Source organism: Diadema setosum, chromosome 4 (genome assembly GCF_964275005.1).
Source record: "Diadema setosum chromosome 4, eeDiaSeto1, whole genome shotgun sequence".
Lineage (NCBI taxonomy): Eukaryota > Metazoa > Echinodermata > Echinoidea > Diadematoida > Diadematidae > Diadema > Diadema setosum.
In genome coordinates this window covers 29,156,051-29,180,391 of record NC_092688.1, presented here as the reverse complement: position 1 = coordinate 29,180,391, position 24,341 = coordinate 29,156,051, and the positions used below count along the sequence as shown (strand labels likewise).

Here is a 24,341-nt window from a genome sequence, read left to right as displayed (position 1 = left end):
TTGAAATTCAAAGATGGATATCACTAAACTGACTTGTCTAAGACTTGCTCTGTAACTACACTTATTGATATATAAACAGCAACTGAAAGGTAATCTTTGAAAAGTTGTGTTGATTGGTTTTTGGTAGCTTTTTTGGTAAAATATGAAAAAAAAAAAGATGAAATCACTTGAAAAAATATACATGTCCAGTTTTCTTTACAATATCGAAGGTCTGTGCCCAATTATCCAGTGAAAATAGTGTGCACTGGAAATGTTTCTAAGAGGCATATGTCATTAAACCGATATTCTCAATTATGTGGTGAATACGGCATCTATATTCTTCCTTTCACAATACCTTCCTAGGAAAGAAATGTTTCATTATCACAGATTTCATGTCACAAGGGGAAATTAATGAAGATTTGTGTGCATTCCAAGACAGGATTAATGAGGTGATTTGAGAAAATATTAGAAACTTTACAATTCCATAACTTTTTTTCTGTTGGGTCCAATTTTAATGAAACATGTACCATTGTGTTCTTCTGATCTTGCTCTATTTATTGACACAAACCTCACCTTAATGATATGTACTGTAGTGCAATTGTAGATACTGCAAATTCTCACAGTTTGTCACATCTTTTCATGCCAAACCTTGTTATGGTATGTGTTTGTGTACAGACAGAACACTGGCCTTGGAGACAGACAGAACACTGACCTGGTAGACCAACAGATGCTAGAAACTTGTGTGTCAGGTGAAAAGAAGGCTCCACCACCTGGGCAGGTGGGTCATGATGGTACACTGTTTGTACTCTGGACATCTCTCTGGGACAACCATGGCAATCTGAAATTTTGTAAAGCACAGTAGATTCTCTCTCCAACCCCATTGTCCATCCACCTTCCATCCATCCATAATCATATTTGTGGAGAGCATAATTTAAAAACCATTTGAGGTATCCTACTGAAACTTGGCATATATAATGTATGAGTGGATGAAGTTGTGCCTATCAACCTTTGGGTGCACATACTCAAGGTTAAAGGTCAAGGTCAAGGTCAAATTCTCAAAGTTTCACTATTTACCCCACATCCATGCAATGCCTTAAGGTATTTTTTTAAGAAAGTTGGTGCATACAGGCACATTACCAGATTACAATTCTCTAGGTAAAACTTTGGGCCATAGGGTCAAAGGTTAAAAGTCAGATGAAAATGCTAAAATTTACTTTTTTCTCCATATCTTGGAAATGGCTAAGGGTATCTTCATGAAACATAGTAGGACCTACATATGCATGTACTGCCTGACAATGTTAGTCTCGGGGAATAATGGGTCATTGGGTCAAAGGTCAGAGGTCAGGTTAAAATGCTAATATTTTTGTTCTCACAAAGACATTTTATTCACTTATTATTAACATTCAGTACAAATAAATGTCATATTATACACTACTTAAAGAGATAAAAGAATTTGACAGGCAACTACAAACAGTCTAAATAATATGAATACAATTCCAGTTAATATAACATACAAAACCTGATTTTTTTTTCTGACATATATTCATCTACTTTCTTTGCTTTGGGAAGAGCATAAAAAGACAAATTGACAAAAGATCGCTGCACTATATTCCAGTTTACATGCAGTGCATACATGCAACATGCACATCAGGCACACAATCATAGTATCCACGCATAGAGCTCTATGGAACCCACACCTGTACCTCTGCAGTGTACATTACAGTGCTGCATTGAAAAGCATCAATGCACACATAAGCCACTGCAGTGAGTAACTCCCAGCAGAACTTTGTGATCTATCTCCGTTAGTGTCAGTGGGAGGTTAATGGGCAAACCCTTGAAGCTAACTTTCCTCTGTGCTGCTGCTGCTCAAGCAAAAATATTCTTAAATCTTAATGTTATATTTTTTATCTATTTGAACTTCAGGCATCACTTACTGGAAAACATGGTTTTATGTTATTGAATATATCATTCACTCTCTGCTTCTGCATCTAGCATATTGGAATTTCAGAGTTCATCTTCTGACTCTCACACAGAATGTATTTATTTTCCTTTTACAAATGAGATCGAGTTGTGGAATTCTAATGAAATATTCATATGGTCTTATTTTACCCCCTACAGCAACAACAATAACAACAAATCAGTAGACGAATCTGGAATGCTGGTAGTGGTGACTTTGGTTGTTCAGTTGAAATTACATGTTTATTGTAATAATTTCTTATTTCTTGTCATTAGCCATAATCATGTTTCCAAATCCTAATCACCATGCAGGACCTAGAGGAGGGGTGTGTTAAGGACTTATCCTTCACCACATCCAATATGCCAGCTGGGAGTACCTCCAAGTCTGTAGCATCTGGGAGCAGCAACCTACCGCCACACTCTGGGGACCATTTTGGACCATGGAACTGATTGGGATGCTGAATGATACTTTCAGAGCAAGATTTTTGCCATCATATTCATCCTACAAACTTGATTCGACGGTCCAAGATGTGTAATCATGCTATTTCTATGTGTGGTCTGAAGCATTCTCAGCTGATGAATGTACTGGTGCCCTTCTTACCCAAATCACAATTACACAAAATGCAGTTTCTTTTAACAATGGACCAGTACTTTTTTTTGTTGGTGACCATAAATGAAACAATTAGTGGTTTAAATGTGTTACCCACTTCAATCAATGTTTCAAGAGAAAAATGAATATCTGTGCAATAAAGTTTGTGATAATTTGAGCCATGTGTGCGGTAAATTTTATGTGACATTCTTACTTGTAATATAAGGTTTGGACAGTGAATCAGATAAAATGTTCTTTAGCCTAGATGTGACTTAATTGCAAATCATTATACTGCAGATCATTTTGTGTGTGATTTCATTCCAGAAAAGAATGTCATGGTAACACGAAATCATTCCTGCCATTTTTACTTTTGCCTCTTTTTCTTCAACTCTGCTTCTTTCCATTACCAAGAGCAAAGAGAACAGATTGCATGTTTCATAAAGATTCAGTTCAGTGTGGAAAGAAAAAGTGCCTTTTTTTGTAATTACTTTCAGCAAAAGTTTCACAAGTTGTGGGTAACTATTTCCTGTCCATATTTGCCTTAAGGCCCTCATCTCAACAAGAAGGCAATCATAGCAACCATGGAAGGGATGGTGAGGATAGAAACAGGAATGTTGAGATTTTGAGAATAGTGGAGCCCAGAAATGAAAAGCGAGACTGGCTTCTTGTAATCTGCTGAGCACGTGTTAAATCGCCACTGTCGCCATGGTCATTTATAGCATTACAGATGGTCATTGCACAATCATCATCAAATCAGCACCTAGCTCAGCACTAGCTCAGCATGAACGCCTGAAGCAGGATGAAAGCATGTGTAATGACAACCAAAGAATGTAGTGTTGTGGCAGAAGCAGTTTGAAGCTTGCTGGATGTAAGGCAATCGTGTTGTAAGCTGAAGCAGTGTAGTTGTATCATCTCAAAAATGGGTCTAAAAACACAGGCAATGGGAGCTGCTTTCAGTGCACTCAATTTACAATTTGGGAATTGCTGCTATGTTGAGGCTACAAATATGCTGCTTTTGATGTTGGCAATTGTGATGTGCTTTGAAACCTCTGTGCTCTTACTAAGGAAGTTTGGACATGTTCAAAATTTTGTGGTGACAATGATGGTGGTGAGCCTGGACGCTTCAGAAACGCTCAAAATAGATGGAGAAGCCGCGATATATCATGCTTTATCAATCTTTTTTAGGATCATAGCAGATGGTCATCTAGTGAGATGGGGGTATTAGCCTCAGTCGTGAATCATTTAGAATTGATATTTGACTTCTTTGGGACTATAAGAACAACTGCTACCAATGACAACTGCCAACTGTATTCCCCTGTTTACAAGAGATTTAGTTGGAGTCAAAAGGGGCCTGAGCTTTCGATCCTAGCAGAATCTTCGTCAGAGGCAAAATGACAAACAGGCAGGGAAAGCAATCACATAATAAGGACTTCACACAACAAGAACAGTCAGGGACAGGCTGGGTACACAGAACAAAGAAAACAAAGGAGAGAGTGGGAGGTCACAGGCAAGATGCCCAACAGGTAAAGGGAGGGAGATTAGAGCAGGAGGGTGGACAGACAAAAGGCAGAGGAGAGTCAGTGATGACCCTGAGGACCATGGGGGCAACCATTGAAGGAAAAGGATGAATAGGGAGGCAACATCAAAGAAGATGAGGAACAACAGATGGATAAAGAAAGGCAAAGAGTGAAATAGCAACAGCAAGGGGAAGGGGGGCTGAGCAAACAGTGAGCCCTGAAAAGGTATACCAGGAGGAGGCAACAAAATGAAAGTAATCAAACATATCAAAGTATATACTGTAGAAGTGGGTATTTTTGCACAACTAATTTTTTGCTCTTGACCGGGTGAGAAGAGTTTTGCATGTTTTTAATTCCGCAGAATCAAGACACCAACCACTGGAACATGTGGCATGCAAAAATATTCACATGCTTTTATTTTTGCGCTAGTTTATGGTTGCGCGAAATACGCGAAAATTTCAACACCGCGAAAATGTCCACTTTTACAGTATACACACACAGTAATGATAATAATGATAATTATAATAACAATAATGATAAAGATATTGATAAAAGAAATAAAATAAAGCACATATGAAAAAGGGGGGAACACAACATGCGAGGGAGAGAAAATTGTAATACATTGTATGTTGATAAGCAGGCATAGGCATAATAAGCACACATATATGTAAACAAACAAAACCAAGTGTGTGTATGTGTACGTGGAAAAAGGCTGTATAAAAGAGACTAGAGGAAGGAATCAATTGGGAATAAAAGGGTCTGCAATTGGAAAAGCGCAAAGAAAGAACAAACTGAAATTAGAAATAGAAAAGAGAATAATAATGATAATAATAATGTTAAAATGTAATATATAATATAATATATATAAAGGTGGTTAGTCATTTCCCTCCTGGATGTTGAGGCCATGGGGTTGGATGGTGTGAAGTCATTTCATCCAGAGCTTGTCTCTGCTGGTTCTGACTGTGTCTAGACGAGTGCCTAAAGATTCAATGCCCTGTAGAGTCATATCAGTGATGGAATGATTGGGAAGATTGAAATGGTGGCCCACTGGAGTATAAAGCTTGGCTGTGTTGGCAGTAGATCTGTGTCCGTAGAAGCGTCTTTAGAGTGTTGTCTTGGTTTCCCCAACATACTGGATCCTACAAACTCTGCAAGTGATGAGATACACGACATTAGTGGTAGTACGAGTGATGTTGCCCTTTGTGTGGTGAGAGAGGCCGGTAGAGCTGCTGGTGAAAGAGTCACTCTCATGGATTTGTATACTACAAATGATGCACCTACTGGCTGAACATTTTAATGTGCCATGCTGTAAAGGAGAAGAATTGTCAGTGAGAGAGGGTACTTCAGCATGAAAAATGTGATCCTTGAGGTTGTGGGGGCGTTTTTTTCCTTGAGGTTGTGGGGGAGAGATTTAGTTATCAGACATTGATATGTGGTATAACTGTTTACTTGCTTTGCAGGGATGATTTCAAGGACTGTCAATGACCAGTGCTTAATTATTACATTCATGATGGCAATTGACTTTTTTAGGTCTATTAGCTTCTGTTTTATTTTTAGCTAGATTATTAGCTAGAGCTGATGTGGCTCTCAGGATAAGCCCACCAAATATCAATCATTAGGTTCCTGGTTCAATTCCCCTTGCACAAGTGCTCTGTCCGAAGGCAAGGCACAGTCTCCTCACTGCACAGTCCTTCAGAGAGGTCTGAAAGCTGTTGGTCCTGTGGAGGCTTACGAGCATATTGCTCCCTCAGCAGCCACAGTGAACATAAAAGCTCTATGTAAATTCATTTCATCCAAGTATAGTGCCTAGGGGCAATATCTTTATTGCATAGTTTAGTGAATGGATGGCTTCTTCTTGATTGCTAACAGCTGATGCATTGTGAAATTCATGTTATCTTTGAACCTTAATGAAGGTTTCCCCTTAGCAGATTGTAGCGTAAACTAGACTTGGAGGATTGTTGCAGTGAAGTCATTTGCCGAGAGTATGTAAGTAGGAGGTGCCAGACTTTTTATTATACATTGAAGAGTGGGTACAAGAGTGAAACAAATTGGCTTCTGGAATGATGATACTCCAGACCCTACTGGTAAGTGCATAAAACTAATGGAAGCATGACAGCCCACTAAAACACACCAGTTGACAGTGCAGTAGTTGCAGTCAGGGAGAGTAAATGATTCCAGACCCATAGGCTCATTGAAAGAATGAACATTTCTACAAGTCAATCATAGGACAGTAGAGTTATCAAGAATAGTTACTGTATGTTTATCATATTGCCATTGAGCTTTTAGAATATAGTTTACTGTGCAAGGAGTTAGCTTGGGGATTAGTTGTCCGATCCTAGACCAGAAACAAGTGCTGAAACTGTTGTTACCGACCTGTATAGTCCCAGTGTGGAAAGAGAGCAGCAGCTTTTGGCGCTGTCCTGGGTATCCTAGTTTGGAAACAAGACAGTGCAGAAATTGATGTTCCCAACCTGTATAGTCCTGGTGTATAAAGGGAACAGCAGTTTTTGGGGGATGTTTATAGTCCTTCTGAAGCCATACTGCTAAAGGAATTCCCAAACCAATCAAAGGCCAGTTAGCAATTAGTCATTGCCAATAAAAGAGAAGAAAATTTTGCTCTCGTCCTTATTTACTGGTGAAGGTCTATGATGCCACTGAATCAAAATCTGACTGATCAAGTGCTCACATAACTTGTTGCTAACTGTCTTCTGAAGACTACCAAAACTCCTTGCTACCCTGGAGGACATACAACTGATGACTGATTGGGCTTGCCTGTTACAGGGCTTTACCCATTTTATGCTTGACTATTGACCTTAACAGAATCACTACAACTTTTTCATATTCCCATTGAAATTTGACTGAAATAGAGAAGTTTAAAACTGTAGATACTGGTATACAATCAAATATATATTGGATTTGACTTTACTCTTTATCAGGATTTCATTGCTTCCTGAATTAAAAAAGAACATGATAATGCTTACTTTCATAGACCTATTATCTGCATTGTAATTTTCCAACTGCTTTACTCGTAGTTGCCTTGCCTCGTATGTGATGATCTAAAACATTGATAACAAAGTCCCCGGTAGAAGACAGATTAAATAGGTAGTACATACAGTAAATGAAGGTAAAAATTACTGTAAAAGTTATTTCAATATAAAGTCACTGTAACTCAATCTGGGGAAGGTATCTGAAATATAAGTGTCAATGAAAAAAGTCTGTAACATGAGAATAGACACTGACTCTAATGTCACAATATACCACGCAAGTTTTTGTCAGCAAAACTGTGAACAGTTCAGACAGCATGTGGCAGTGACTTATCTTACAGTTAGTGTCATTACAAAGGAACCAGTTATTCAAATATATGTCTGCAGAAAACTGTGAAATTAGCAAAATGCATATGGTGAGAAAGCTTACACCTGTGAGCATACATATCCCCTTACTACATTGTCCCTTTTTGGACATCTGGAAATTTTGCTGGAAGACACCATATCCTTTGATATATCTTGTCAGTAGCATGTTACAAACCTGCTAAGTTGATGTGGCATATGCTGCCATATTACTACAGTTGTGATGTGACTTTGCTAAGAAAGTGACCATTTTTTTTTTATTCTTGCCATATCTCTATCATCATTACTGCTGTCATAGTTTGTGTTTGATGTCTAAATTAAGGTGAACATTATCTTAATAGTCACACATCTTACTTATTTTCATGTGTCAGAACCCTTATAAACAGCACTTAGTGTGCACACCAGCTTATTTTTCTCCATTGCCTACTTCAACAATGAGTACCAGCTTTGCTGTTGTATGTCAGCAACTCAGCAACTTCAAAATATTGTATGTAATTGAAAACTGAATTAGAATGTAAATAATGAAAATTTGATTGGTTAGAACATAGAGTTGAGTGCCATGTGTTTTTCAGAACAGTCTTGGTGGTGTATTCCCTGCACCTCAGAACTGCTAGAAGGAGTGTGTAATCTACATACATAAAATTTTGAGTGGAAATGTGGCCTTTATGCCTGTCACAATGTTCTAATATTGTAGGATGTAGTTTATATGCACTGCTGTCTTTCAATCATTGTATAATAGAGTGATAAGTCATGTCAGAATTTGTGGTCAGTAAGTTGAAGTATCATATGCATTAGTGTTAAAATGCAAAAAAAAAAAAAAAAAATCTGGTTGAAATTTGAACAACCTAATGAAGGCATTATGCTTGATGGTGATTTATATCAAGTTTTGCATTTCTAAAGACTTAGATGAATGTACTTCAATGTAGGGTATTGTAAGAATTATCTCCATTGTTTTCTCTGAAGCATACAAGCAAAGTATACATATTTCTTCAGTAGGAATTATCAGTGTGGCAGAAGAAAAGAATTTCAAATCCAGTACAAAATGGCAGGCTGCATGAATAATGGTACAGTTGTTTTGTATTGCCTCTGGAGGAGATTCCTACACATGTTCCTGTTAGTGACATGCAGACCTCTACCTATCCCTTGCTAGTTGAACAATGTTGTGTTCCTATGGAGTGTAGAAGCTACGTTGTAATGCTTGGTAGTATACACTATAGTTGTAGAAATTACAGACTAAAAGTGTAGATAACTACAGTCAAACCTGTCTTTCGTGGCCACCCAAGGGAGATGAAGAGTACCTGTCATAGACAGGTACCCAATATTTTGTGTGTATCACATTCATGTACATGTATTATCATTGTTTTGATGTATATATGAGTACATCTGTATTTATATAACGGTTACATCTATGTGTATGATTATGCACATGTTTCATACACTGAAAAATGATCTTATTGATTGTGTTATTGCACATTAGCTGCCTACAGCAAAACAAGCTTTTTGCAAGTACATTACTTTGCCTGAATGGTGGGTGAGTGCAGCAGTGGTGATCATTGAACTGTCTGCTATGCATGACCAGCACAGCTGCATAGAAGAAAAACATGCTGAAATTATCAGCCATGCTTGCAGCTCTCTGTATAGGTCCATTGCTGCTTTGTACAGTGGAATACAAAATTGGTGGCCACCAGCTGTGTTGAACGGATGGTTGCTAGGCACTTTCAGGAGATTTTAGTGGCCATATATTCCATGTGGCTGTTGTGGACAGGTGATTGAGAAGGCAGGTTTGACTATAATGAAAATATGAAACTGTAAATCAACAAAGATATCAAAGTAGCAGCCACTATTCAGCCACTATTCTTTGATCATTATAAATTCACTGATGCAAGGCAAATTACAAGCTTCTGACAACCAGGATTATGTAGGAACATACACTAAGCAATCCTCCTTTTACAGGAACTTATAAAGTGCAAACTGGTGTTGTTTGTTTTGCAACCCTATAGATACTGGTATTGTTTGTTTTGCAACCCTATAGATCCTGATATTGTATAGTGTCGATTTGAATTTATGGTCTGTGGAATGACTTATTTTCAAAAGACACTTCGTTTAGAAAGTCAAAAACTGTGTGTAATGAATAGCTCATGTATATACATGTCAAACAAAAACATGCAAGTTGCATATCGTCGCTGGGGTGACAAGATCTTGTGTCTGAAATTGTGAAAATGACTTTTTTTTTTATTAATGGTCAGATAATCAGGTGATGTCCTGTCCAAATCCTAGCTGTCTTACCCCCAAAATGAAGCCACCATGGCATGTCAAAGGAAAGTTTATCCCATTTGATATGGTGCTTTGGCTGCCATGTTTTGGGGTTTTTTTTTTGCTCTCCTGAACATTAGACATTTTGTAGATACGAGGTCTTGTCGCCCCAGCGACAATATATTGCAGATGTCTATTTTTTTTTTTTTTTTTCTTGTTTGTCATATTATCCATTCTCTTGTAGTCGATGTGAGCGTAATGTTTGATATAGCTTCAGATCTACAGATGTTTGGCTGCATGAGAGAGGAGTGAAGTGTGCTTTTTGAGATTTGGATCTGAATTATAACAATATGAAATAACTGGTGTTCTCACAAACTATATTAACAAGTAATGACCAACAAACTGAAATATTCAATCCTAAAACTAATCAAACAAAAGTGTGTGTGCCCTTTCCTGCCAGGTTTTCTCAGATGAATATTATGCCAAGTAGAGAAATAAATCATTTCAATTTGATGTTATCTCCATTCAGTGTGAATATAATACAAGAAAAGTTTGTGTTGTCATGGACAACTTAAATATTGTTTTTGTTCCGTTCTGCAAAGGTTTGTATGTACTTCCTTTGTGCAATATATATAATTTTTCCCCATCTTTTGTGGCAATAGCAGAGCAAATACTGTAGGGACTTTGAAATGTGTTGGTTATGGAAAAGGAGAGTGTAAATTTGTCCATATGTAAAGCAAGAAGGATGCACAATCCAAAAGTATTATATAAAGTGAGCAGACAAAGAAAATGGGAGATGGCAATAGGGAGCTTTAGATTTTCATGACACAGATGTTCAGAGGAAAAAAAATGTTTTGCACATCACACATTTTCTTATGAAAATCAACCTCGTGTCTGGGTTTGCACAGTCAGTTTTGGGCCATTTTTGCATCTGCTCAATTCACGACTCATAGAGCTACTTAATGCAATGGTCATATGAGGGTCATATGAGGGTGCCATTTTACTTTGTATAAGCTGTGCTCACATAATCTGAAGCTGCTTTGCAACATGACACAGGGAATGACGAGAACGATCAATGCAATTGTCATCTAATGCTTCTGCGTCAGATCTAAAGCTCCTTATTACCGTGTAGCAGTGCTCTGTATGGTGTGTAAACAGGGAGCAAAGATATGTTGTTGGGCGTTAGCCATGGAAGTGATCTTGAGTCTTACCAAAGTGGTGTACATTTTTTTCTTTTTTTACAAAGGCTGTATAGGTTGTAAAAATCCCTGTATATTCTCAAAAATGATTTTTTTTTTAAGGTGCTATGTTCAAATGTAATATCAAAATTGATGACTTCCTTAAGAGAAATATAAGAAAAAATATGTACAAATTTATGTTTAGGATGAAATTGTAAAAATGAACAGAGAGATGAAATTTATTATAAAGTTTATGAATTCATGTCCATTTTCAAGCTGTAAATTGAGATATTTTCCCCACCAAAAGAGTCCATGTTAAACACAACACTGCAGAGAATATTGAACCACTGTATTCAGGCAAAACAAATCGACACAAGTGCAAGTAAAAAGAAGTGGTCCAGAGCATTTTTTCACTTTAGTTGCCAGAATTATTTTGTACGAAATGTCTTTTCAAATTGAAAATTATTAGTTATTCCATTCATAGTTTTCCGCATAAATTAATGTATGCAATTGCTGCACTTATTGTGAATATTGTCTGCTTTACATTTAGAGACAGTAATCATAGGTATTTTGTTTAGAGGACACCATATCCTGAAGTGCCCAGTTTTAGTCCGTAGCAATCCGTAGCAATCGCAAGATCTGGGGGGAAAAATGTCAATGATTATAATAGATTGTAAACAAGAGTTTCAGTAATAAATGAAAAGCATACATTGCAGTAGAAAAAGAAGACCATTAAAAAAATGCATGATGTATTAAATGTTAAGTGTAAAATATTAAGGATCTACAAAATATGTCACAGAACTAAACAAAAAAGAACAAATATCTTGGCATCATGATGGTAACAGTTTTGATCGGAAATTTCCTTGCTTTTTCTTAACCTGTACAAGTGATAGTATTCTTTATGGCATCCCTACAAAACCACTTATCGGTAATTTGTATATATTAAAGTGGGAGAACTGTTTGTTAATCATTCCATCGCATGTAGTTTGACATACCAATACAAATATTGTATTATCTACATTCATTACAACTGGCCGCCTGTCTCTCAAAAGTATGCTATTCTTAAGGCTATGCTGAAAAACCCGAGAGCATCTAAGCACAGAGAAACAAAAACAAAAACAGTCACTTACTGCATGCACCCTCCATGCACCTGCAGCGCACGCACTCGGCGTGCGGGAGGCTGCCATTGACACTGCTCCCCCTCGCCGGCGCCCTCCCATTTTCAAACACCTGGACGCACACCCGGCAGCGGGCTGCCCTCCACCACAGCTCTCAGCTGTACCGTGCAGCCCGGCCCCGCATCTAACTTCCCAGAGTCCATGGAGGGCTCCGATCCAGAGCCCCCCTCCAGTGGGCCAGGAAGCGCAGACACCGCGCCCCAGGCCTCCCCCGACCACTCCCCCTAAGCGCTTCCGCCCGTCGGTGAAGCTCCACGTGGAGCCTACCCTCACGGCTGACGCGCTCCTGACACTGGTGCAGACCCTCGCCAGCCAACATGGCTGGGCCGTCTCGGACGCCCGCGCCGTCACCCGTGCCCCAGCAGCCACGGGTACTCCAGCGGCTGCGGGTGCCCCCCTGGAGCCCCGACTGCCCCCTACCATGGCAGCGACGCAGGCTAGCCAGGGCACTCTGGCTCCGAGGGATGCCCCTCCCTTAGCATCAGCCTTCTATCGCGCCCTCGACCCTTCCACATCAGTGGACTCAGATAGTCGCTCCTCGATGATCACCAGCTAACTGCTGCCAACCTGCCCCCCGGTTCAGAGCCCTCCCGCCTCCTCGGAGAGGAAGCAGAGGCGCTCCTCCGTTACCTGGGAGAGTTCTATACCCCGGACGCTGCCCCAGCGGAGCAAGACCAATCTGCTTCCTTTCTGTTCTGCTCGCCACCCTCCCCAACCTCCGGCATCCCCCTTGCTATGGATTTCTGCCACGAGTATAATCGCCTAACAGCAGAGCAGCAGTTCCGAGGAGGCCCGGCTGGCGTCCGTCGTGCCTTCCTCTTTCGATCCGACGACTACGAGCGCTACTTCACGCCAGAACATCTTTCGGCTGACGTCTTAGCGCTAGGGGACCACTTCTCTTGGGACAACCTGTGCCGCCGACCCTTCACAGAGGACGACCGACACTGGGCCCAAATGGCGCTCACGCGATCCATCATGCGCCTAGCGGCCTATGCCAGCACGCTGGCCAATCTCTCGGCGCAGGCCAATGCACTAGCGGTCGCCCAGGAGGACCGGTCCCTACTGGCCTCCCTACTGATCACCCTGACTGAACTGCTGTGGCAGCAATCGATGCAGGGGGCTCTGTATACGACGCGTCATCGCAACCTGACCTTGTGCCCGCTCGGTTTCTCCGAGCACCACAGCTCCCAGCTGACAATAGGGGTGCCCTTCGAGGGGCCACAGCTCTTCTCTGGTCAATTCGCGCCTTGGCTTCGTGAAGAGATCGTGGTTCGACAATCCAGAGAACTTAACTCACAGCTGCATCGCCTCCCATGCCCCGCCCTGGCAGGCAGCCCTCCCTCCGTTCGTGGCTCAGCCCCAGCCCCGAGGTCAGATGTTTCCTCCGGACAGTGGTGCCGCAGCTCTCGCCGCAGGATCCCTGGGCGTGGCCCTGCCGTGCGGCAGATTTTGAAACGCAGGCCCTAACGCTTGGACAGGTGGGACGCGTGGGCGGCCGCTTGCTAGCCTTCGCCCCCACCTGGCGCAACATCACGGAGGACCCCTTCGTGTTGGCAGTTGTGCAAAATGGCTATTCTGTAGACCTAATACACGACTTTCCCAAAGGGGCCCTCCGTCTGCCCTCCCCTCTCCTGAAGCCTGTTGAACGCCAGGTTCTCAACAGAGATTTCTTCCCTGCTCACAAAGGGAGCGATCAAGACCCCAGACCATCCATGCCTGTCCTCCCCCATCTTCCTCGTCCCCAAGCATTCGGGCGAATACCGCATGATTCTCAATCTCAAACGTATCAATCACTTCGTCTTCGCGCCGTCTTTTTGTACGGAGACCCTCTCATCGATACTGCCCCTTCTCCGCTCCGGAGACTGGACGGTATCGGTCGACCTGAAAGACGTGTACCTCCATGTTCCCATTGCCCCACAGTCGCGAAACCTGGGTTTCGCGTCAGGAGGCAAGACCTACCAGTATAAGGCTCTCCCTTCTGGTCTCAAGTCCTCCCTGCAGCTGTTCACGCGACTAGTCTCCACTGTGATAGGCTTTCTTCGGCAGCACAGCTTGCACGTGTATGCCTACCTCGATGATTGGCTGCTAGTGGCTGCATCACCAAAGCTCCTCAATCACCAGCTGCACTTCCTTCTCGAGGCCGTTCAACACCTCGGCTCGCTCATGAACTGGGAAAAATCTCAGCTCACCCCCACACAACACCCTACCTTTCTCGGCGCTGTAATTAACATCCCGCGGGGTCTGGCCCATCCGACCCCACAGCGTATTGATACCATCGTGAGCAGCACCCCAGCCAGACTGTGGCTACGCCTGCTGGGCCTTCTAACCAGCCTCGTGGATATCCTTCCTGACTGCTGGTTGCAAATCCCCCTGTCCAAGCCCATCCCTGTCACCTCACACGCTCGTGCCCCGATTAGATTAGATGCATTCTCACTGAGTTGGAGCAATCTGCGCATGTATGCCCATCCCTCTCGGGATCAAGCGACCCTGGTGCTCACCGCATCGATGTGGCCGAAGAGGATTTGGTACCCAGGGCTGAGGAGCCTGATGGTGGGACTTGCGATCCCACTACCACTCCAACCGGACCTCCTCTCCTAGCCCATCTCGGGAGCCCTACACCCCCATCTCCACCATCTGCGCCTGACTGCATGGCCCTTATCAAGGACACCGGCCTCTCTGAGTGCGCCGCCTCCCTGGTAGCAGCTTCACATAGACAATCTACCCAAACCTACAACTTACAACTCCCGTCTTGCAGGTTTCTTCAATTGGTGCCAGGAGCACGGGATCCAGCCCCGCTCCACCTCCTTAGAAAAGATCGCGGACTTCCTGATCCATCTTTTCGATAAAGGCTTAACACTAGCCACGATCAGAGGCTATCGATCGGCCATAGTGGCCATACATGCCGGTTTTGCCGATGGATCTTCTGTCACTAACTCTGACGCGCCTCTCCAAGGCATCCTTCCTCAAACGGCCCCCTGCGCGCAGACTCCTTCCCTCGTGGAGCCTGCCGAAGGTTCTCGAAGCGCTCTCAAAAAGACCCTTCAAGCCCCTCACTGAGGCATCTCTCAGAGACCTCACCATTAAGTCTGTCTTCCTATTGGCCATAGCTTTGGGACAGAGAAGATCCACGATCCATGCTCTATCCACTGTGCCTGGCCATATCCGTTGGGAAAGAAGCGCCGTTCGCCTCATCCCACGCGCCGACTTTATCGCCAAAAACCAATCAGCCTCTTCGGGGCCAGTTTAGATCCTCCTTCGTCCTCTTGCAGACCTGTCTTCGGTCCCCGAGGACAAAGTGTGGTGCCGGTTCACACGCTAAATGGTATCTAGCGCGTACAAAACCTAAGCGGCAGGGCGAGCAGCTCTTCATAATTACTGAAGAACTGCTCACGCCCGCCTCACGTGACACTATCTCCACGTGGATCGTGGCGGCAATCAAAGCTGCAGGCCCGGCGGCTCTCATCTCAAATGCCACGCCGCGCACCCACGAGGCTCGCGGCATTAGTGCCTCCTGGGCGCTCTTCAACGGCACCCCCCTTGAGGAAATCCAGTCATCAGCATACTGGTCGTCTAACACCTTCACTTCTTTCTATCTGAGAGACATACCCACCTCTGAAGGCGCCTTTCAGCGCGGGGCCTTCTCGGCGACCCCAAAAACCTAAGCACCCTCCCTCCAGGCCTCGACAGCCAGCCACCCCCATCTGTGCTGGTTTAACATACTTTTGAGAGAGGCGGCCAGTTGTATTGAATGTAGATCAGAAGAATCAGTAGTGATTCTCTTATCTACGAGATACAACTGGCTGCCTGTCTCAGGCGCCGGCATACCGTCCCCTCGCCTCGCTTCCCACCGGGCTGTCGCTCCTGTCGGAGGGCCCTCTTCTGCGCTACTACTGAGGATGATTCAATGGCAGTCTCCCGCACGTCGAGTGCGTGCGGGGCGGGCGCGGTAAGTGACTGTTTTTGTTTCTCTGTGCTTATATGCTCTCGGGTTTTTCGGCGTAGCCTTAAGAATAGCATACTTTTGAGAGACAGGCGGCCAGTTGTATCTCGTAAGTAAGAGAATCACTACTGATTCTTCTGACTGATCAGAGAACAGTCAATAAGATCAAATAAATCCTATCTTAACTGGGGGGTAAAATTGACCCCCCCCCCCACATTTCACACAATTCCGCTATGCGCAAAGATTTTGTCTCGCCATTTCATGATTTTTTTCTTTGAAATCTCCCGCATATTGTGAGACTAAATTTGCAAGGTTCAGGTACACCATTCTGAAGTTAAGTAATGTTTTGCATTATATGCATGTCGGCCCCAAAATAGCTCAAATTTGTGATATTGTGTGCAAATCCAATGCAAACTGTGTTTTGTTTTGTTTTTTGGTTAAAGTGATATGAATTAGAATATTTCAACTTTTAATCATTGAAATTGTTTAATTCAAATGAAGATAAGCTTGAAAAAGTGTCTGCAAAAAATATTGGCCAAAAAAATTAAACACAAAAGGTAAAAAAATACATAAGAAATTAACAAAACATTGAAAAAACAAAATAAATTAGTTATGATTGTGCTGTTTTTTTGCAAGAAAATTAATATGTCTTGAAGAATTCTGACACTAAAAATAAGCAATCCTTCCACCTTTTAAATGGAGTTTACAGGCGATAATATGATTTCATGCATAAATTTGCATAATTATTAAATTGAAATAAAAATCAATATTCTATTTTGTTCTATTGTATAACCATATGATCTTGTAGTTGACATCCAACTCTATGTTCAGACCAAATTTTGCATGGGGTCATGAGTCAAAGGTGCAAATTTTATTTGATTTTCTTCATTCCTCTGAAATGGCTCAAGGTATCTTCATGAATCTTAGCATATACATGTATACACAATGTACATGGATTTCTTGACGATTCTCTAGGGAAGTTTAGGGTCAAGGGTCAAAGGTCATGTTGAAATGCTGAAATTGTACTATTTTCTGCTGAAATTACGTTTATTTTCTCCATTACTTCGAAATGATTCACTGAGGAAATTCCATGCATTATCGCAAAATGATTCTGTAGATTTTGCTACATGGGGCAAAGGTTAAAGGGGATGGCTAGTAACTGATCAGTGGGAATCAGTGGAAATGCTTGGGGATAATTGTTCCAATCCTTGTGGGATTCATTCAAGAGTACATTACATGTCTATTGTGTGAAAATTATTTGCTTCAGAATGGTCTCATATTCAAGTAATGTGCAGTTTAATCACCCGTCAATGTACAGGCATGCTAACCTGGAAACATTAGACTAAATGCCTACAAGTTTGCTAATTTCCCCATCTCTGAAATTGCTCAAGCTTTTAGAGATAACTGCATGTTCGATCAGCTGAGGCTCCTTACTTACCAGTGTACAGCAAGTTCAGCCATGGAACTTGTGAAAACTCCCGAGTAATTGCCCTCTAAAACAATTTTGCCATCCAAATGAAACTTGGTTAAAAAAGTGTATTATAACCACTCACCAAAATTTGGGGTTGTACCACCAAATTTTCAAACATGTTGTTTCATTTTCATTCCGATCATCTGAAACTGTCATCTCGCATTGTCAAGATGTACTGTAGACCTATTGGTAGAATAATGTGATAAAGCAGAGGTAAACCAGTCACCATAATGACATTTCTAGTCTTGCTTAAGACAAGTAGCGATGTGGCAGAGTGCTTGTAATATGCAGTCAATAGTGCTAGAATATATGTACATGTATGAGATTTTTGTGTGAATAGAGAGAATACAAGAATCCTCAAGAGATTCAGTGTAAAGTACTGAACATGTTTTGGTCAATGTTAAGAGGAACAACATGGCATTGTGCATCTGATACGATTACATCATTGGATACATATGAAGTTGGTAGTACTTCACACCAAAAAAAAAAGCAAATCTGGACCCAATATGTGGTTTCTGGATGTTAGTTATCGACCACGTCATAAATCATAATCATAAACAGACAGGCTTTATGCGAAAAAGCAATAACTGGTGTGGGAAAGCATGTATATTGGCAGTCAACAAACCAAGTGCCCAATTTATCTTCATCTGCAGTCGTTCTGGTCAATGCATTTACAGTGATCACATAGAATCCGTGCCCTGTAGAATTTAATTCCATATTCAACACATTATGGTCTGGACACAACTTTTGCATCCCTTTCTTGTAAACAAAAGTACAGTCTGTTTTTGTCCCATAAAATGCTGTATGCGCACATTCACAGAAGAACAAGAATTAGATACACATGTGGGACATAAAGTTCAGCTTTCACTGTCACAGTGTAGTACAGTGTGATCTGTCCTGCATGAATTAGTAAATGACAAGTAACATGCACCTATGGTTTACCTGTATGTAAATTAGAATGTGTTTAATCTTGAATCTTTTAATGTGTTGTGGACAGTCATTATAGTAAATGTGACCTAGCTCACCAGGTTTTACTGCTGACTTAATCTGTGTTTTCTGCTGAGATCATGTATGCTATAGTTTCAAAGGTAGTATTGCTGTGAATAAAATTCCTGCATTCCTATTTACAATATTGTTGTATATGTCACTTCTGTTGCATTTGAATTGGTATGACAATTTTAGGCAGCAGGTCAACCAGGTTTTGTCATAGGAAAGACAAAACTATCAAGTGCAGTGCAAAAATATGTTTATTTCCATTTTTTTTTTATTCTTTTTGTTCTTTAACATCTCTATGATATAGGTTAATCTGGTAGAATTTCTAATCTTATACACACTTTGGCTTATTGTCGTCATGTTATTGTCATTTTTTGTATTGACCGAATGATCCAACTGTCACCTCGTCTGCTTATTGTTTTCCCCATTCATCTTCCACGTAATACCATTTGGTCTGATTACCACTTCATCTCATGCTCAGTTTATTAGTTCACCTGAGCCAAAGGCTCAAGTGAGCTATTGTGATCGCTCCTCGTCCCGCATCTGGCGTCCATCGTGCGTTTTCCGTCGTGTGTCGTGCATTAACTTTTTACATTTTCATCTTCTTTTTGAGAACCCCCAATGTCCAATTTTCACCAAATTTGGCAGGTAGCATCCCTAGGGGGATAGGATCTCTTAAATTGTCGCCCCGTCATAAATTGTCGCCTGGCGACAATTTATGATGAGGGCTGGCGGCAAAAATTGTCGCCTGCCCTAGAAGCAAATTTTGCTGGGTAATATCGTTCTTGACATAGTCATTGAAATACCAACACATAACTTACATGGCTACATCCATGCAAAATGTCATGTAAAAAGTCATGGTGAGGTTTCAAGGATGTGTGTATGTGCGCGCGCACATGATAATTTAGTGTCCGTTTGTGTGCGTGTGTGTGTGTGGAGCGCTGTGCGTGTTGTGGGAATTGTGTCGCTTGAATGTTTCGTTCCTTTTATCTCCTGCGTACGTAGACGCACGAACGCTCGCACACAACACACATACGTACGTAGCCCACGAACACCAAACCCCTCAGATATACACTCATGCAGGCACAAAACTGCGCCCACAAACGCGCATCACCACACACCCTATACACATACGCCACTACCCACATACACACGTACCTACCACATACAGGCACACGTATACACACAGACAAACCACTACCACTATACAACCACCACACATGCACAGTTTCCACATACTGTACGAGCTGAAATTTTAGCACATAGAAACATAGAAACACTCCCATACAAAACAATTGAACTCTGTGCAAAGTTAAAGTTTGGTACAGAGGGTTGAAAATAGAGGAAAATCTGAATCCTAACTTTAAAATCAATCCTGAATTTAAAGGAGACCTCCGGATGATTTTCAGATTTTTACATTTGAACATCTATAAATGAGTTATGCTGAGGACAGAGTTTCAGAATTTATGATGATTTGGATGAATAAGAATATTTTCAAAGTTTATAACAAATTGAAATGAACAAGGATGATGACATGGTAGGATCACCATAAGAATGCATGAGTTGGGGTTCAAGGAAGCAGTACAAAAGAAGAAGGCATGCATAGATTATACACAGGTGAACTCGCAAGCAAGCAGTATTGTAATAGAATTACACTGCTACATATTTCTGAAATATGTCAGCCTTCTTTGCCATCAACACTGTTCAGTGTCATTTGTTTGAGGTTTTTCAAAGTATTGCTACTCTGCTCAAGAACAATTAATTCCACAAATCTATACATGGAGCTGTTGAGTTATGTACTGCATAATGTGAAATTATTAGAATTGTCTGGAATGCGCCCCTTTGATGAAACTGTTTCATGCTTTCATTTTTAAATTGCCTCCAACAAAATTGTACACTATTCAGCTATTGCTCATATCAATGTCGGTGTATAGTTTTTGAACTATTAAGGATCAAAAGTGGGATTTTTTTGTAACACCTAGTAGTCCTGTTTGAAATCAGACCAAATGAGAATTAGACTACAGTAACATGTAATTATCCAAGTGTTTACATGAAAGAATTAGACATGCATGTAGGGCCTACTTGAAGTATTTATATCAAAGTGATATCTAAACTAAGCAAAACGTTTCTTAATTTCACTTCGTCACAATTGTATGTTCAACTGCAGTGTGTTATTTCGTCACCCTTCACCCTTCCGGCATTTTTGCTGCAACCTTTATTTACAACTGTCCAATAGATTTGAGGTCTATAATCAAAATCGCGTCACTTTAAGATAATTCATCGTAAAGCACATATAGATGCATTAAATAAGTTGTAACGAATTTGGTGTTTCAACGTAAACTATAACGAAGGCATTTCGCAAACTTCAGCGATTTCGTCATCACTGACGTTTAACGAAGTTATGTACGTAAGCCCTAGATTGAATATTGCATCTCTAAGGAAAAGAATGCCTGTGTTATGGAGCATTGCTAATTATTCAATTCCATGCAACCATACAAAAGCGATGTCTAAATTTGTCACAATTTTATGGTCAACTGCAGCGTTATTTGCGTTAACCTTTATTTACATCTGTCTAATAAATTTGAGGTCTTTAATAAAAAACGCAAGTAGTTCATCGCAAATCATATTGAGATGTATTCAATTGTAACGAAATTGGTATATCAATGCAAATTATAATTAAAGCATATCGCGGAATTAAGCGAATTCGTCACCCTTGCTGAATCTTTTCGTCAGTACTGACGTTTTACTTTTTATGTATGTAAGCCCTCGCTTGCATATTGCATCTCTCCGGAAAAAAAAAAATGTCTGTGTTATGGAGTGATTATATGAAAGTGATGCCTAAACTGAGCAAAATGTTTCTTAATTTCAGTTTGTCACAATTTTATGTTTAACCGCCGTGTGTGATTTCGTCACCCTTGCCGCGTTTTTCGTCAACCTTTATTTACAACTGTCTAATAGACGAGCTCACTAATCAATAGGGCAGGTTACTTGAAGATGATTCATCGCAAGGCACATTGAGATGCATTCAATTGTAACGAAATTTGTGTATCACTGTAAAGTAGGAGGAATACCTATCGCGGAAGTAAGCGCTTTCGATATAATCCCCGCCTCTTTTCGTCACAACTGACGTTCAAGGATAGTAAACTGCATCTCTCCGAAAAAAAAAGGAGCACGCCTGTTTCATGGAACATTGGTAAGCACTGAACTCCCAACAACTAAACCAACGCGATACCTAAACCATGCAAAACATATCTTAATTTCACTTAGTCACAATTTTCTGTTCAACTTCAGTGTGTCATTTCGTAAGCTATGCCGCGTTTTTGGGGTTTTTTTTTGTCCAATAGATTTGAGGTTTCTAATCAAAAGCGCAAGTCACTTGAAGATATTTCATCGAAAAGTAAATTCAGATGCATTCTATTGCAACGAAATTGGTGTATCAATGCAAATTATAAGGAAAGCATATCGCGGAATTCAGCGATATCGTCACCCAACTGCCGTTTGTGATTTCGTCACCCCTGACGCGTTTTTTCTGTCAACCTTTACTTTCTGCAGTCAACCTTCATTTAAAACTGTCTAATGGACTTGAGCTCACTAATCAATAGTGCAAGTCACTTCAAGATGATTCATCGCAAAGAACACTGAGATGCATTCACTTGTAATGAAATTAGTGTTTTCATGTAATCTATAAGGAAGGCATATCGCGGAATCAAGCGATTTCGACACCCTTGACGCCTCTTTTCATCACTATTGACGTTTAACTCCGTTATATTTTTTAGCCCCCGATTACATGTTGCGTCTCTCCGGAAAAGAACGCCTGTTTTATAGAGCTTTGATAAGTATTCAACTACATGCAACTATACAAAAATAAAGTTTACATTAAGCAAAACGTATCTTAATTTCACTTCGTCACCCTTTTATGTTCAACTGCCGTATGTAATTTCGTCAACCATGTCACGTTTTTTGCGTCAACTTACAACTGTCTAATAGAGTTGAGGGCTCTAATCAAAAGCGCAAGTCACTTGAAGATAATTCATCATAAAGCACATTGAGATGCATTCAATTGTAACGAAATTTGTGTTTTAATGTAATCTATAACGAAAGCATTTCGCCGAAATAGCGATTTCGTCACCCTTGCCGCCTATTTTCGTCACCACTGACGTTCAACTCTTTATGTATGTAAGCCCTCGATTGGGTATTGCATTTCTCCGGAAAAGAACGCCTGTTTTATAGAGGTTTGATAAGCAACTACTTTAAAATTATACCAAAGCGATGCCTAAATTAAGTAAAACTTATCTTAATTTCACTTCGTCACACGTTTATGTTCAACTGCCGTTATATTATTTCGTCAGCCATGACGCGTTTTTTTTTCAACCTTTATCTACAACTATTTAATTGATTTAAGCTCTCTAATCAAAAGCGGAAGTCACTTGAAGATAATTCATCGTAAAGCACATTTAGATGCATTCAGTTGTAACGAATTTGGTGTTTTAAGGTAAACTATAAATGACGTAAAACTTACGTAAATTTTGCTACATATTTTTATGTCAAATTAATGACGTATTACGTCGTACGTATTACGTATTACGTAAGATCTAAGTTGTTTTGCGACGTACGTATTACATATTACGTATTACGTATTACGTAAGATCTAAGTTGTTTTGCGACGTACTTAGCACGTCATGAAAACGACGTCATAATTACGTAAAATTTACTTTGTTTTGTGACGAATTCCTGACGGCATATGAGCGATGTATTGTTGTCGCAACAGCCGTTCTTTTCCAGAGAGATGCAATTTGCAGTCGAGGGCTTACATACATAAAGGAGTTAAATGTCAATGGTGACGAAGAGAGGCGGAAAGGGTGACAAAATCACTTAAATCAACGGATACCATTGATACACCAATTCCTTTACAATCGAATGCATCTAAATGTGCTTTACGATGAATTATCTTCAAGTAACTTGTACTTTTGATTTGCGAGCTCAAATCTATTAGACAGTTGTAAATAATTGTTGACGAAAAAATGTGAAAAGGGTGACGAAATCACATACGGCAGTTGAAGATAGAGAGTAGAGTAACGAAGGGAAATTATGATACGTTTTGCTTAGTTTAGGCATCAATTTGGTATAATAGTAATAGTAAGTAATATATCAAACTCTGTAAATAACAATTTGCTGTGCTTTCAAGTTAAATGAATTTCAATGCGTCTATACCAAAGACTTTCTTTCTTTGAGACATGTGCTCTGCATTTAAGGGCTTCGATACCTAAAGCATTAAGACAGTTGTAAATAAGGTTGACGCAAAAAAGAAACGCGGCATGGGTGACGAAATCACATACGGCAGTTGAACATGAAATTGAGACGAAGTGCAATCAAGAAACGTTTTGCTTAGTTTAGACATAACTTTGGTATGGTTCCATGGAGTTGAATGCTTATCAATGCTCCATAACACAGGCATTATTTTCTGCAGAGATGCAATATGCAATCGAGGGTTAACGAACATAAAGATAAAGGAATTAAACGTCAGTGTTGATGAAAAGAGACGAAATCGCCTAATTCCACCAATATGCTTTCCTTATAATTTGCATTTTTACAACAATTCAATGCATCTGAATGTGCTTTGTGATGAATCATCTTCAAGTGACTTGCGCTTTCATTAAACTGCGCAAATCTATTAGTTGTAATTAAAGGTTGACGCAAAAACGCGACAAGGGTGACGAAATTACATACGGCATTTGAACATAAAAGGGTGACGAAGTGAAATCATACTTTTTACCTAGTTCAGGCATCACTTTTGATAATACTAAGAGTAAGTAATATGATGAATATGATGATTTATCTTCAAGTTACTTGCGCTTTCGATTAGAGAGCTCAAATCTATTAGACAGTTGTAAATAAAGGTTGACGCAAAAAACGCGGCATGGGTGATGAAATCACACCCCA

General features: G+C 40.6%; 1 protein-coding gene across 1 annotated transcript in view; it reads left to right on the top strand.

Annotated features, from left to right (window-relative positions):
• Window positions 1-2,710, top strand: part of LOC140227098 (uncharacterized) — a 274,166-nt gene extending 271,456 nt beyond the window's left edge. Inside the window, 2 exon segments of the mRNA XM_072307526.1 lie at window positions 655-757; window positions 2,212-2,710. Of these exon segments, the coding sequence (XP_072163627.1) occupies window positions 655-757; window positions 2,212-2,385 (277 nt within the window). The 3' untranslated portion in view covers window positions 2,386-2,710.
• The last annotated feature ends 21,631 nt before the right edge of the window (window positions 2,711-24,341 follow it).